Source organism: Coffea eugenioides, chromosome 10 (genome assembly GCF_003713205.1).
Source record: "Coffea eugenioides isolate CCC68of chromosome 10, Ceug_1.0, whole genome shotgun sequence".
NCBI lineage: Eukaryota > Viridiplantae > Streptophyta > Magnoliopsida > Gentianales > Rubiaceae > Coffea > Coffea eugenioides.
Window position 1 is genome coordinate 1,855,742 of NC_040044.1, and position 14,346 is coordinate 1,870,087.

Sequence of the window (14,346 nt, forward strand, 5' to 3'; positions counted from 1 at the left end):
ACTTAAACTGTAAAATCAATTTTTTGAGGGGTATTAGAGTAAATAAATTGGTTGTTAGATTTTATCACTCTACCTATTTTCATATAAATACATGTATACATATCAAGTGTAAGTTCAGTAAATAGAATTCACAATTATTACCAAAATAAAGACTTAACTGTAAAATCAATTTCTGGAGAGATATTAGAGTAAATAAATTGGCTTGGTAGATTTTATCGTTCTACTTATTTTTACTACAATCATCCCTTTCTTTACCTCTTGGAAAGCTCTTTTGTTAGCCAAAGTCTAGATGCGCCTTTTTTATTACTTAAAAATTAAAACCATGGTTAAGTTTCTGACGAAATCAACAAATTTTAGTAAATGAAAAAATTTCTATCAATATTTTGATGTACTTTTTTCCTTGCTAAGATAAATGGAATGCAATTGTACAATTAGAATGAATGAATTATTTAAGAATAAAATATATGAATAGTGCTCATATCCAACTTTGCATGAACATTTAATTATTCTACTTTAAATTTTTCTAGTTGAACTTTTCAATTTTTTGTGAATTTGAATTGAATAATATGATGTGCATTGTTGAATTTGGATTATTTACATTTTTTCTAAGTGTTATTGAGGTTAGTAAAGAATGAAAATGATATATACTATTTAATTATTTTAGATCGACTATTTAGTTGTTAATTAACAGTGAATTGATAGAAATAGTTGGATTCTTTCATTTTTGTTTTTTTTTCAGTGTTTCTTCATAGTGAAAAAAGTACATAATTATACATCTTTTTCATGATATTCATAGCAAGATTCTCCAAATGAATATAGACTCTTTTCTTCTTATATATTTTTCTTTTGTTCTAAGAGCATCCAATTTTTTCATACTAATATTTTTCACAAATTTAAAATTGTGGTTAATGCAATTGGTCACACTATTTCGAGGAAGAAATTGGTTTGGGTAAGAATCTTTGACGTATATAAGAATTGGAAACGGGGTATAAGGGTCGCTAAATAGTTTTAATAGGGAGTTTTTTTGTTTTCATTACCATTATTACGGAGATTTAATCATATGGAATGTTTCATATTTTTAATCACTATGACAATTAAAATACAATAACTCTAATTGAAAGATGAGGGTATATGTGTGCAACAAAAACTTCAAAAATAAAAAGGCTTACAACTTACAATATCAAAACTCTTCATACTTAGATAATAGATAGCTAAAGTGAGAGTAACCAAAATCTGTGCAAAACCACCATTGTTATCATACATTTTTTATATAGCAATAGATAGCAAAGTGAGAGCAACCACGTGCAAAATCTGTACGAAACCATTGTTGATTGCAAGTGAAACTAATCGAGAAAAAACGTGCAACATCGCGGAAAAGTCCCAAACACTGCGCAGTTAAACCAAAAAGGAGAAACATAGACAGTAGCTCATTGCTGGGTGATCGAACACAAAATTTTGGTAGACCTACAGTAAGAACCTGACAAAAAATTTCAGCACAATGGGTTTCTCGATGTCGATTCTTCAAGGAAAAAAAAAAACAATCTCAACTAATTCGTATTTCAATAGCCTCCAGGAAATCATGGCAAACATTTGAAGTTAGTTTCATTTACAAGCCTATAGGTAGGCAAGAGACAGAAGAAAAAAGGAACAAGCAGCAAAGCCGCCCACATGAATTGACCCAGAAAACAGAGGCGCAGCCAAGCATGCACTTGTAAAATCAGTGCCGTCCTCGTGTTGGCATTTTTACAGCATGAATTGACTGAAGTGTAACTTCGGACATCCCAACATCCTCGAGCTCCGACCGAGTCGGTGCTGTTTCTTCACCGCAGCAATGCACCAAGCACACATATCGTCGCGTCGCGCAAGCTTCTGAAGCATTGATGGAGACAAAACGTATCCTAATTTTACCAGTCATCAGAGATGTTATTGCACCACGGATAATTCTGAAGCTGCATTGTTCTTGACTTGGCAATTTCGCAAGGCGGCTCGTATCTCCGTCAATAACTCGCTCACCTTAAAGCCTTTCCTGCAAAGCCAAATATACAACTTTCATACTCTCCGCGAACCAGCCTACGTTCTTCATTTCATGAGGCACATTCTGCGGTTTCGAGATTAACCCAGTGCAACAATAAGATAAAAAGTATTTGGCTTCAGCCATTTTCATCTTCACAAGATCTTCAGCCATATTCAAAACTCCAGGAAACAAATTGTACATGTGACAGGCCAATATCTTCACAATTAAACAAATCCACAAGATCTAGATACAAGTTATCCAGTTTTTGGATCCCAGGGTCATTCAATTTATTCAAATTGACATGAATTTCAGTTGGTTCACATGCTCTACAATTTTTAGAGTATAGAAGCAAGGAGAAAAGCCATCTACAATTGACCGGATAACATCAAAATGTCACATTTAAACATGATGTAACTGCAATTCAGATTAGACACGAGAAAAGGAATGCAAAGATTGCTGAGTCGCCCTACTCAGGAAAATATACCCAAATCAGCCAAACCAATGTTGGTTGAAACAATGACCAACAGATACATTTGCACTTGCATACAGTGCAAACATGATACAGAAACAAAGCAAAAAAAAAAGATTACTTAATATAGCAGTTGGGCATCAAAAAACAAAGAAAAAAAATCCAAATCTAATTCCTGATTATCATAATCTAAAAGGAGTTAATTCTTCCTTCAAATCTCTCTCAATCTTTTTACAATTTAATAATTTTTCCCTTTCTTTTTCTGGAGTTTGGAGGTATCCGTAAAATTGTTGAGACATTTAAGATATGTCCCACAATTATATTGAACACAATAAGAACATAAATGTTAACTTCAACACAGTTGCATCAGTCTAGCATCTAGAATTTATTAAAACACAAGGACATGAAATCTAACTCCTAAGTAGAGAAGGAAAAGATTGCAAATACTGAACTTACAGAACACTAACTCCCACCACTGCAAGAGGGGGTGGGTAATCTTCAACTCCTTTGATCTTCTGCTCTTTATCAGGTATCTCCAAAGAGAGACCATCAGCTTTCTCTCCATCATCACAAACAGATTGAACTGCAGTCCCAGTATCACTTCCAATGCTCTTTATTTCTTCAGCTAATGATGGCAACCTCTCCATTGCCTAAAAAGCAGTCAAAATCACTTTCATATTTGTGCTCAAGACTTTGAAAATTCCGTAGTTGTATCATGAAATAACTAACATGAGGACATAAAAAAATGCGTGTTCCAGACAATTACAACTACGTACCTCAGGAATATCAATCTTATTTAGAACCACAATATATGGTCGTTCAAGATATTCAGGGTTGTACATCCGCAATTCCTGCAAATTAAGAATCACTAAAAATCATTGCTTAGAAGAATCAATTAGATACGTTATCACAAAATTCATCCTTTTTCCCTAATCTGTTTTTACATGAGAATGAATAAAACTGTGAAGTATACATCTACAGTCCACATTTGTGATTCATGCTATAGAATTTTAGAGTTGTATCAGAAAGATTAGCAAAGCAGTTTGCCTCGTGTGCAGATTTAATATGCTTACATTCATTGGAAATTCTAGCTTATTATCAGAATCCTGTATATTTTAAAGAGTATGTCTAGTGACCCCAATAGGTAGCAAGTAGGGCCAGGAGACAACACAAAATTGAGACCACTAACCATCATCAGAAATACATCTTTTACACCAAAGTCCATGAAAGATCCCTTAGAGAAGAAAAACTTTCAGGAGAAACAGTTGCGAACAAAATAACAAAGAAGAAATGGTTGAAGCTAGTGACACATACTTCTTTTACCGTTCTATAATCCGCCACAGGGTCCTCTGAAGCTGCATCAACAACATGGACCAACACCCTAGTTCTCCTCAAATGCCTCAAGAAATTGCGACCAAGACCCTGAAAATTGACAAACCTTTGATAAGTCTAGTGAAATTAATGAAGAATTCAATCATAGCTATAATCCTAATGTAAGGCAATGCCAAACCATTAATGTGTTCACGAGATTGTAATATCCAATTTACCTTCCCTAGATGAGCACCTTCAATAAGTCCAGGCAAGTCTGCCAGAGTTGCTTCGGATGAATATTGCTGCGCACCCAAACTAGGGTCACCATCAAGGCGTCCAAGGTTTGGCTTCAATGTTGTGAAGGGATAATCAGCAATATCAGGCTTAGCTAGTGTAATGGATGCTAATAGTGTGGATTTTCCAGCATTTGGGAGTCCCTGAAAATCAAAAGACGGAACAAATTCTCAGACAGGAGAAACTCAGACCACACGCTGGTCTGCAAAACGGACAATCAGTTAATTCAAAGGAACAATGATGTGGCCAGATAATAAGTATATATTACTTGATTGTTGAGTGCATCACCCAAGCTATACTCATGCAAACGGAGAAGCTAAGTATAAACCAGGATAAGTAGGGTAAAGAAATACTTACCACAAGACCAACATCTGCTACCACTCTTAATATCAACTGCAAACTAACCTCCTCTCCTGGCTGACCAAAAACTAAAACCTGCAAGGTGCTGTGAATGAGATCAAAAGTTTGTCAATGTATGAAAATGCAGGACTAGGACGCTATTTTAACTAGGCAAAGATTCCCATTTCAAGAGCTTACCTTAATGCTATTTAAGCAGGTTTTCACTTTTCATCATTAAAATGCAAAAAATTCTAAATCATGCTTCTAGACTATAATGTGTCAGTAACCAAGCCATGTCAACATGTCAAAATGGTCTGGGTATTCAATAACTATGCTTAGTCGGTACAGCCAAGAGAATTCATCTCAATGAGATAAATAGCTGAAAGGTGCCTGTCTAATCTCATAATGATAATACTAATATGAGGGCTTAAATTAGGAACAATAAAAAGAGATCCCTTGTATTTAAGCTTGATCCACAGAGATCCTGTGCCATCTATACATTTATTAGCAATAAAGAGAAGAGAATTTCAGAATGAATGCTTCTGTATGTATTTGGACAATGATATCTACATGTATGATATTCTAGTAATTTAGTATGTAGATAAGCTTAACCACATTGTCATAACTGTGCTTGCCTTATGAATACATGCCAAGGCACTCCTCAACCAAAAAAAAAAAAAAAAAATCTTTTCAGTTTCTGCAACCATTCTTTTTCATATTGCATTAGTGAACTCAGTACCAACTAGGTATTTTGGGGAGTTAATAGAATTCCAAGATGTGTCGAATAATATCCATTCTGGAATCCTCCTAAACAAGGGGTTACAGGAATGAGATGACTGGGAAGAGACCAATTTAGAGCACCGTTGGCACCAAGTGGCTACTTCCATAAGTTGCAATTTCACATGTATGGAGCACATGAAGAAGTTAGATCAGAATCAAGAAACATTCCCCTTTCAAATTATTTGTAAATGCAGGGAGCACTACTTGATCATAGAAATGCTGCGCAGCTTGCTTCAAGCATAAATATTCTTCTTGACATAAATTAATTTTCACACAATCAAATTTGTGCAAAAAATGGTTGTTCAGAAGATGGCCATGAAAAAATTGATATTTACCTTATCACTCTCATCTCTCATTACATTTGTAGTCAAAAACATCATCTTTTTCTTTCTATGCTCAGGCATTTCCAATAGGCTAATCTGCCAGAAGAAAAGGGGACGTCAACATTCAAAAATAACCACAACTAAAAACAGAATCCAGAAATTTTGGTGTTGCTTCCCACTTTTCAGACTCAAATACTATATTTTCATCATCAGACTAAAATTTCTCTTTTGAAGTAATGGAAGAAGACAGAGGCATGGACATCACGCATTCATTGCCATGTTTGAGATCATAAGTTTCTCACCCCTCCTTGTCCACCCCTCGCAACAAGAACTTGATCACCTGGATTAGCTAGATCAGCCAAAAATTTTCCTTTCTTGTGCTTTACTACTGTGCCTGCCATATAAAGAAGAAATACGTCAGATGGATATTGACCATCTTCGTTGTGGTGAGATGAAAAAGTAGCATATTTAGATTCTTTCCTTTTGAGGAACCATAATTTCTACAGTTAGCGATGTAGAGTTACTGTCAAGATACCTGGAGGTACTGGAATACGCAAATCTGGTGCGTTAAGCCCATCATGCAAAAGAGATGTCAAGACACCCATTGCATCAACATTTCCCCCACGCTTTGCTTTAAAACTACTCTTCCTATGAAACTCCAACAATGTATCCTTGCTCTCATCAACGTAAATCACAACATCTCCACCGCGGCCACCAACAGGGAGGATGAGAGAGCCATCAAAATCCCTTTTGTACGAACTTTTCTTCCTGTTCTTGTCTTTATCAAATTTTCCTTTCGACTTAGGAGGAGGTTTCTGATTTGGCATACTGAGGATTGCACCATGACCACCATCTCCAGCACGAACAGTTATTATGACCTGATCAAAGTACTTATGTGGTTCTCTAATTAAAGTTTCTTCGGAAGGCAAAGCAAGCTCCTTTTTTATAGCAACAGCGCATTTCAGACCGCGACCTCTTGCATTTCTAAACCTGCTCCTGTTATAAAGACTGAAAAAATAAACAAATGACAGGGATTCCCACATCAGCTCCAAACAAATGTCAAAATAAAGCAGGTAATAGAGCACTGCGCTGATTATGAGGTAATACAATCAAAATAATCGGCGCGCATTTTTGCAAAATACAATGCAAACTATATAGTTAAACATACTAGAGCCATTTCTGCAAAATACAATCCGAACGTTTAAAGCCCATTTCTGCCGAATATCGGAATTGCTCCATTCCACAATCAGACGATTTCTTGTTTCCGTGGAAGTGAGCTCCAGATACTATTCGTAACATGTTCAGGGTAAGCAAGTACAAGGAAGCATCTACAGAGAATTCTTTAGAACAACTAATTTCTACATTTAAATGGAACCAAAGACTCCTCAGCTCCACCCAACTGAGGGGAAAAAAATATAGATGCTCAACGCCATCCGCAGTTGAGCAAAAGTTGGACTAGTAAAATCAGGAAGCAGCGGATAATAGCGAATATTAGTGAAAAAGATAAGAGCTTTAGCTTACCAATATGGAAGAGGACGTTGGGAAAAGAAAGCCGAAATTGAGAGCCACGCTTCATTGCTACGAGAATTTAGATTCAGGGACCGTTGCGGAGGAGAAACCAAACACTGCATCTTCAACTCCCTCTGCTCTGCTGTGTTTGTTTGTGTACTTTTGGATTAGAGAGGACGAAGTACCTGCGCGGGCAGGATATATCATCGTTATATACGTCGCCCACCCGACCCGCTTCAACTGATTCGGGCTGTAATCTTGGCCGAAGGAAGAAAACTTGGGCACTCAGTTTTATGTTCAACCGATTGTTAGCATGGTGTTGGTCCCAGATTGTGGCCCAATTATCCGTTTCTGATAATCTAATGTGCACTACCAGTCTTAGTAGGGGGACGACACCAGATAACTGAGCAGCTTTGGATATTGGGTTCACTTCAAAATTGAAAGCCCAAAGGATTCGTTTTCCGTCGTCTAGAATACATCAGCAAATTATTTGATCAGGACGTCAAATCAAATGAAAAGTAGTAAATAACCTAAAATTTCAACGTCTCGGTCCGTAAAGGGAAATAGGCCACCGGCTTGTCCGATAAATATTTTTTAGGCCAACAGGAAAAGACTATAACTCACTTGTTGGAACATCACATGCAACTCTGTCGCGGCTTCCACTGCAGTCCACCAGAAGAAACCGCCATTCCTCGTATCCACCCAATTGCTGTGGGATTGTCTCTTTTTTTTTCTTTTTTTTTTTAAACTTTTGGTCTTTAACTCAAATTGTTTCTGGTAGACATTTATCAAAATTAACACTTCAAATGAAACTTTGGATGAATCAGACTTGTCGTTGAGTGCATTCTGCAATTAAAAGGATTACAAAATAATCCACAGCCTATAGGCACACGACGTGCCACCCATCAGGGTTCCGGAGAAGATTAGGGGAAGCAGGAGGCGAAGGAAATGCGCCGGTTGAATTTGTGGTGAAGAGAGATTGGGGATAAATAGTGGTGGCAGTCCAAGAGATTCATAAAGGAGCCCTTTGCAATACTAAAGAAACCTGTTCTAGCGGGTTGCTACAGGGTCTGTTATCCTGCTAGGACTCATTGTCCTTTTTTTTTTTTAATCAATTTTCATCATTTACCTCTACTCCATGTTCTAATCTAACTCATTTTAAAGATAACCCAACAGAGTCACGGAAGTCCATATGAATTTAAGAAAAGCCACAGTAAATAACAATTTTTATAAAAGACAAGATTTCAACCCTTAACATCCCACCTCACGAGACATATGGTGGCCAACTACTCTAGAGGTAGTTGGTTTACTAGGGCTCGTTGTTGCTCCTTATTTTTTCCCTATCTAAAGGTGAGCCCACGTAAACTGGTAAAGACGTTCCTTTTGCAGAGATTCATCGAGTTCAAAAGAGTGTGAAAATGCAGAAAAAATCATCACCAGAGATAAACACTACTCACCTATTGAACAGAATATACAACAAAACGATTTAACAAAAACAAATATTCCTCTATAGCTGAATTTGCTCGATTGAAAATAGCAATGCCTCCGCCCATTTTTCACAGAACTTCTCGTTGGTAACCTGGGACAGCACCTAAATCGTTCAAGCAAAGAGGAGATAAGACAACTAAAATCTGATTGAATCTGTTATACCAGCAATCCTTAGGCAAAACCACATCCCACAGCTCTACACCGCTATATAGTCAGGAACAAGTAAAAGCCACCGATCCCTGGGGCCTTGCCTTCATCAATCCAGATGAAGGTAGCCATGTTTCAGGAGGGAAAAGAAAATTGGTTTCAGAGGCTGGAAGGAGAAGGTTACTGCATTGTAAACTTCTTTTTACTGAAGAACCCTCGCATTCGAACAACAAAACTACAGAAGCCATGCAATTGCCATATAACTGCAAATCTGCAAGATGTCCATTAACTCGAGATCAACAAGAACCATATGCATGGCAACTTTATCCTGACTCATACTGCATCTTCCACTGCAAGGCAAACTGTTCAACTAGCTTTTTACGAAGTCCTTGAGAGAAAATGGCGGATGCCCTTCCTAGGAATTCAGAGAAAAATTAGTCATACAGAATTTGAGCCCAGGATGAATAACTAAACGTGCAAAAACTACAAAGCAAGGAATAGAGGGTACTCCATTATTGTATGTTCCTTACACACTGAGCAACCAAAATATTCAACCTTCACCTAAATCCTACATCAAATGACGTTTCTACTAGCCTCAATTGCCACTCTACCATTATGCAGTTTCCTCTCAATGAGACTTGGGCAATCCACATTTATGAATATTACAATTTAAGATGATGAGACAAGTGAACCATGCAAATCCTTCTAATATAATGCCCTTGCTTCCTTTCTCTTCTTTTTGCTCTTTCTAAATTCGTTTTGCATCATCAAACTGTCATTTGTTAGAAAATGAAACAAGTAAACCTTAAGCATAACTTCACAAATTAATCAACAAAAAGAAAGAGGAAACCATGTGTAACATCAAACCTTTCCACACTCTTCACCCAAGCATTGTCTAACAACTGTCATCTGCTGTACTAGCCTTTCTAATGCAGAATAGCTCGGCAGGTTGGCGTGTGCTGGCATTAAAATAAGTCAAGCAGTGGAAAACAAACATAAGAATTAAAAGCATTATAAATTTGAAGCTATAGGAATTAGGTATATAGACATGTTTAAGCAAAAATAATTTCCAGGAGAAAAACACAGAAAAGTTTTGCCACGAATGCACTAGTAAGAGGCAAACAGTATTTAAAAGAAACACACCAAGAATGGCTCGATTTAGACTATCTGCAACATGCTGCCGGTACTCCGAGCTTAGAAGATGAAACATTGGGGATTTCTCTGGCTCTTCATATGCCAGTAGAGCAATAAAATCCTGAATCAACAATCAGTTTGTAACCTGAAAGCAAGCTGGCAATTGAAAGGTAAATTTGAAGATAACTCAGCTAGCTTATGAACATACCTCAAGTTTTTTCAGGTGTTTCTGCACCTTCCCAAAAGGAGTCAACTCTGATTGAGCAAATCCAAGCGCTTCTGTGCTGCCATAGAAATAGAAGTTTAGCCAAGAAGATGATCAGACACAACGCAAGTCAGAAAAGACCATGCAACTTTGCTCACCATTTCCTTGAGCACACAAGTTCAACAAAACGAAGGCTTAAAAGATCAAAATGTAAGTCCTTATTTTTCTCCAATAAGTCAGGTGCAATCTGTCCAGTCAACTCAATGGCCTCCAAAGCATTCCCCTCTAATGCAGAATGAAATATTTCTGAGCAAAAAATTTGCAACATCATCACTTAACTATGCCATATAAAGATGTGGGAAACCGCAATAAATATGATACAGCAAACTCATAATCAGGACACAATGCACTCAAGAAAACTGCACAAAAAGCTGGCTTGTAGAACTCTAATCTAACTTCTTACGCCATTCAAAGAACTACAATCCACCATGTATCCTCCAACATCAGCTTCTGACCACTAGTTCTTCAAAGGGAAAGCAAGTCACCAACAAATATTAACTTTGACAGTAGGTCCAGAACTGATTACTATTTGATACCTCAAACTTATTAGCCACCTCATACATTATTAGAGAAGATGACAGACGAAAAATATTATCATGCCAAATAAAAACTATTAAAGAAGATGACACACGAAAAATATTATCAGGATACATTTCCAAAATATGCCAATTCAGAATATCAGGTTTAACAGATTTACCACAAGCTTTCAAATTTGAGACGATTAAGAATCATAGATCTCATTTCACAAATATTACTCTATCTATTGGTAATTAAAGATAAACACCTACTTTTTCTTTTCTCCATGTCCTCGAGATGATCAACTGACTGCCTCATTGTAGTTGAGGAAGTAAAAGATTCCACAGTGTCTTTGAAGCAATTGTGGACAAGATATGACAGGACAATGTTGTGGATATCACTGTCATTAATGGCCTGTCAAAAAGGCATGCAAAATTGAAGTTGAAGAGCGTCATAGAGTTTTTTCAATAAACGAGCAACAGGACTCTATTTTGATCTTTATTGTGTACGGAATTAACATCTATGGGATCAACACTGCTCAGAAGACTTTGGGACGATTAAGGCCAACAGGTCAAACTGAAGAGTGCCTCCAGAGGTATGTTTCATCCAAGATAAACATGAAGTCATGGATAGTTAAGATGTTAATGCAAAAGACTAAAATTACAGACAGATAACAAGAACATAGGCAAAAATAAATTCCAAAAAGTAATGCATCACAAGAAGGCCTTTTAACTATTAGCAGTTTGAGCAAGTTTCAAGCCTGAAGTGCATAAATTAGTAGTTAACCGCGTTTAATTCCTACCACATTCCCTTTTTTTTTTTTTTGGTAGATTTTCCTATCAACATTGAAATGTATCACAATTGAGAAAGTACATGCCTTTGAACTTCTCTATCTTCTGTCCAAGTGTATGTCAAAAGCATCACTTTACTATAACAATATCCAAAACTCCACAACGAGACAGGTATAATGAAGAGTTACAACTGATCATGTCAAACAAAGACGATATCAGTATATTCCTCACCTGACCATGGGAGCAAAAGCTAAAAGCCAAAATGGTCCAATTTCCCTTTGCACAATTTATCCTTTTTTCTTTTACTTCAATCAATGATTAAACAGTTTAAATACTAAAAAAACAATCAGTTTACCAAAAATCCAATTCAACAATGTACAGTGATTCTTATTCCAGACTGATCTTCCAGTAACTAACCACGTCTACTCCCTCCGGTCTCCCTCGATTAATACGATAGAAAACAAGAAGAAGAAGAAGAGAAGAAAACCATCTTTTTAAAAAAATTCAACTTGCTGCTGAACATTGCATGACACAAATTTTCCCAAAGACAAACATGTAGTTCTCCAAAACCCTCGTACCTTATAATTTTCTTTGTTATACTTTTGCTGGGCTCCGAGGAAAAGACCCACAATTAATTTCCAAAACCCAAATTAAAATCAAAACTGACAAACCCTTGCTCATTCGAGTTGGTTCAGAAAGTCAACATCAATGACAAATTCAAAAATTAAAAAAAAAATCGAGAGAAATAGGATAAACCCAGATTGAGGAAAACAAGCGGAGCTTACGACATTCTCGTATTGCCGAGGATCAATATCCATAATTGGCACCGACAAGATATTATCCGGAGAATCTATGCTGCTGTTTTTAAGGGAAATAAAAAAAGAAAAAAAGAAAAGGATGTTCGTAGCGTATTTCCTTGTGTGCTTAAATATGAAGAATAGCGTGGCGTGGCAGAGATACGTGTCTCATAGCTTCAGCGTATTTGACGTACCGTATCCTGCTGGTAGACGCTGGTCCATGGTTAGGAAATTTGGCCTTTTTTGATTAACCAGGAAGGGGCGCTAAAGATCGATCTTTCCAGGTAGACGGTGACTATAACAATTTCAGACTTTAAAGCATAGTTTTGGGCACAGGATTTGCACTGGAAAAAAAAATACTGGTATGAAAAAGAATTAACTTTTATAGGATCAGAGATTCAGAATTAGGTTTTTTTAGGAAATATGACACTGGACTCGCATTTTTATATGCTCCCTCGTGGGAGAACCGCAATTAATAAAGGGATAATTACACAAACCTCCCCTGAGGTTTCTAATACTTACACTGACACCCCTTGAAGTTTTAAAAATTTCGCTAACCTCCCCTAATAGAGATTTGAGGCCCTTTGCTTACATTGTGATAGCTGAAATTACCGCTTCGTCCTATGAATTTGGGACTAATGACTAACGTAAATATGGGGAACAAATGCATCTGAATTAATTAATTACATTTAACTAGAATAATAGAAATTTGATGTCTAATTAAGCTGATCAATAGTCCGTTACAGAAAGGCACCAATTGAGGAAGAAATTTGGCACCATTTTTGTGACTGGTATGATTTGACAAGGATGATTGAACAAGTTTAGGGGAGGTTTGTGAAATTATCCCATTAATAAAAGAAAATCAAATTTGCTGTTTTGCACCGTCTACCCTCCTTGCTGGTTAAGTGGTTTTTCCTTACCATTGGGCAAATAAATGTACCTTGAAAGAGCCCAGATGATTAATTTAGACATTGGATTGTTACAAAATAGCCCATGAACTTTAGATTCCCCTACATTTTTTCGTGGGCAATTGGGCTTTAGTCCCCCACGTGAATGGGCTGGTGGTTGGCGCCTCTTTCTCGGGACCGTCAGGTCTTGGGGTCGAACCTCCGCAGCAACATCGGCTTCTCCGTGCATCTAACGTGCTAGGTCTGGTTGGGGCGCTGGACCGGGCCGGAGTGGGATTAGTCGGACCGCCTTTACGGACTTGACCCGGACATCCACTCCGTCGACAAAAAAAAAAAAAAAAAAAAAAATTTGGGCTTTAGTGCTAACGTAATCCATAATTTTTTCATTTTTTATTTTAGTTTCCAATTGTGCGTGTTGGATGATTTCTAGCCATCTTTGCAATGAAATTACCTTCTTTTGTTCTTCTCGAAAGGAAAAAAGGGATTTTTTTTCGTTCTTCTGTTTCTTGATTTTGAGGTTCTATTCGTTCTATTTCTTCTATCTCTTTCATTACATTTCTTTATCAAGCCAAAGTTTTGAGCACTTGTAAATACTTTTGATGTATATCTTATGAGAACTTTAATTTCACAGTGTAATATATGGGTAGGTTCAACCATCTCTCTCAAGGTTTAGAGTCTTCAATAAAAATAAATAAATAGAATAGAATAGAGTATAATAGCCTTGGACAAGCTCCTCATGTCACGTGGAGGCACTTGTGGACTCAATATGATTGTTTAGTTGGCTGTGACTCAATATGCATTTGATAAAAACTGAAGTGAAATTTGAATTTGTTAAGTTACTAAATTATTAAGTATTGAAATATTAATATTTGAGAGTACTGTGCGTTAAATGATAAATAAACAACTTATCACTTGTTGTTTTAAGTAAGTTTTGTCTAAATAATTTAGAGGCATTTAAATTTAATTAATTAAGACGTTCTATTTTTTTTATTTAAGTAAGATTTGCTTAAGCAATGCAGAGCCATTTAATTAATTAAGAGTTTATATTCGTTATTATCATATACGTTTGAACATATCAACACGTGAATCCGATTAACACATCTAAACATAAATTTTGAACCCATTAAATTTAAATATTAAATTAGATTATCAGTGAAATGCGAAAAGATCAGCACACGAATCTAAGGGAAAAAAACAAAACCATAGCTTTTGTTGAGGCAAATAGGTTCTAGATTGTAACACACTCAGGTTACTTTAACCT

At 36.5% G+C, this 14,346-nt stretch overlaps 2 protein-coding genes across 6 annotated transcripts; both read right to left on the minus strand.

Annotated features, from left to right (window-relative positions):
• Positions 1–1,438: 1,438 nt before the first annotated feature.
• On the minus strand, positions 1,439–7,206 carry LOC113748646 (probable GTP-binding protein OBGC2). Of its 2 annotated transcripts, none has more exons than XM_027292155.1 (10): positions 7,052–7,206; positions 6,066–6,526; positions 5,833–5,924; positions 5,543–5,626; positions 4,446–4,523; positions 4,031–4,231; positions 3,798–3,905; positions 3,260–3,334; positions 2,940–3,133; positions 1,439–2,026 (listed from the first exon to the last, which is right to left on the minus strand). In XM_027292155.1, exons 1-10 carry the CDS (start codon positions 7,159–7,161, stop codon positions 1,924–1,926), a joined length of 1,506 nt encoding a protein of 501 aa, XP_027147956.1. In that variant the 5' UTR covers positions 7,162–7,206; the 3' UTR covers positions 1,439–1,923. The 2 variants fall into 2 exon arrangements, with proteins under 2 accessions (XP_027147956.1, XP_027147955.1); XM_027292154.1 differs by having other exon boundaries at positions 6,066–6,538.
• A 1,030-nt stretch (positions 7,207–8,236) lies between these two features.
• On the minus strand, positions 8,237–12,561 carry LOC113750901 (glucose-induced degradation protein 8 homolog). 4 transcript variants are annotated; one of them, XM_027294846.1, is made up of 7 exons: positions 12,372–12,561; positions 10,862–11,003; positions 10,172–10,319; positions 10,017–10,092; positions 9,818–9,929; positions 9,542–9,633; positions 8,237–9,089 (listed from the first exon to the last, which is right to left on the minus strand). In XM_027294846.1, the coding sequence occupies exons 2-7, from the start codon at positions 10,905–10,907 to the stop codon at positions 9,045–9,047; spliced, it is 519 nt and encodes a 172-aa protein (XP_027150647.1). In that variant the 5' UTR covers positions 10,908–11,003; positions 12,372–12,561; the 3' UTR covers positions 8,237–9,044. The 4 variants fall into 4 exon arrangements, with proteins under 4 accessions (XP_027150647.1, XP_027150645.1, XP_027150648.1 ...); XM_027294844.1 differs by lacking the exon at positions 12,372–12,561 and adding an exon at positions 12,166–12,357; XM_027294847.1 differs by lacking the exon at positions 12,372–12,561 and adding an exon at positions 11,959–12,094.
• Positions 12,562–14,346: the final 1,785 nt, after the last annotated feature.

What these genes read in the sequence shown, in the direction of transcription:
- LOC113748646 (XM_027292154.1), bottom strand. Translation starts at nt 7,161, where the DNA reads ATGCAGTGTTTGGTTTCTCCTCCGCAACGGTCCCTGAATCTAAATTCT. An exon ending in GCGTATTCCAGTACCTCCAG is followed by an intron (nt 5,925 to 6,065) that starts GTATCTTGACAG and finishes TTTATATGGCAG; the next exon opens with GCACAGTAGTAAAGCACAAG. An exon ending in ATTATAGAACGGTAAAAGAA is followed by an intron (nt 3,335 to 3,797) that starts GTATGTGTCACT and finishes CTTAATTTGCAG; the next exon opens with GAATTGCGGATGTACAACCC.
- LOC113750901 (XM_027294844.1), bottom strand. Translation starts at nt 12,198, where the DNA reads ATGGATATTGATCCTCGGCAATACGAGAATGTC. An exon ending in CTCGGCAATACGAGAATGTC is followed by an intron (nt 11,004 to 12,165) that starts GTAAGCTCCGCT and finishes CCTTTTTGACAG; the next exon opens with GCCATTAATGACAGTGATAT. An exon ending in CTTGTGTGCTCAAGGAAATG is followed by an intron (nt 10,093 to 10,171) that starts GTGAGCAAAGTT and finishes TTTCTATGGCAG; the next exon opens with CACAGAAGCGCTTGGATTTG.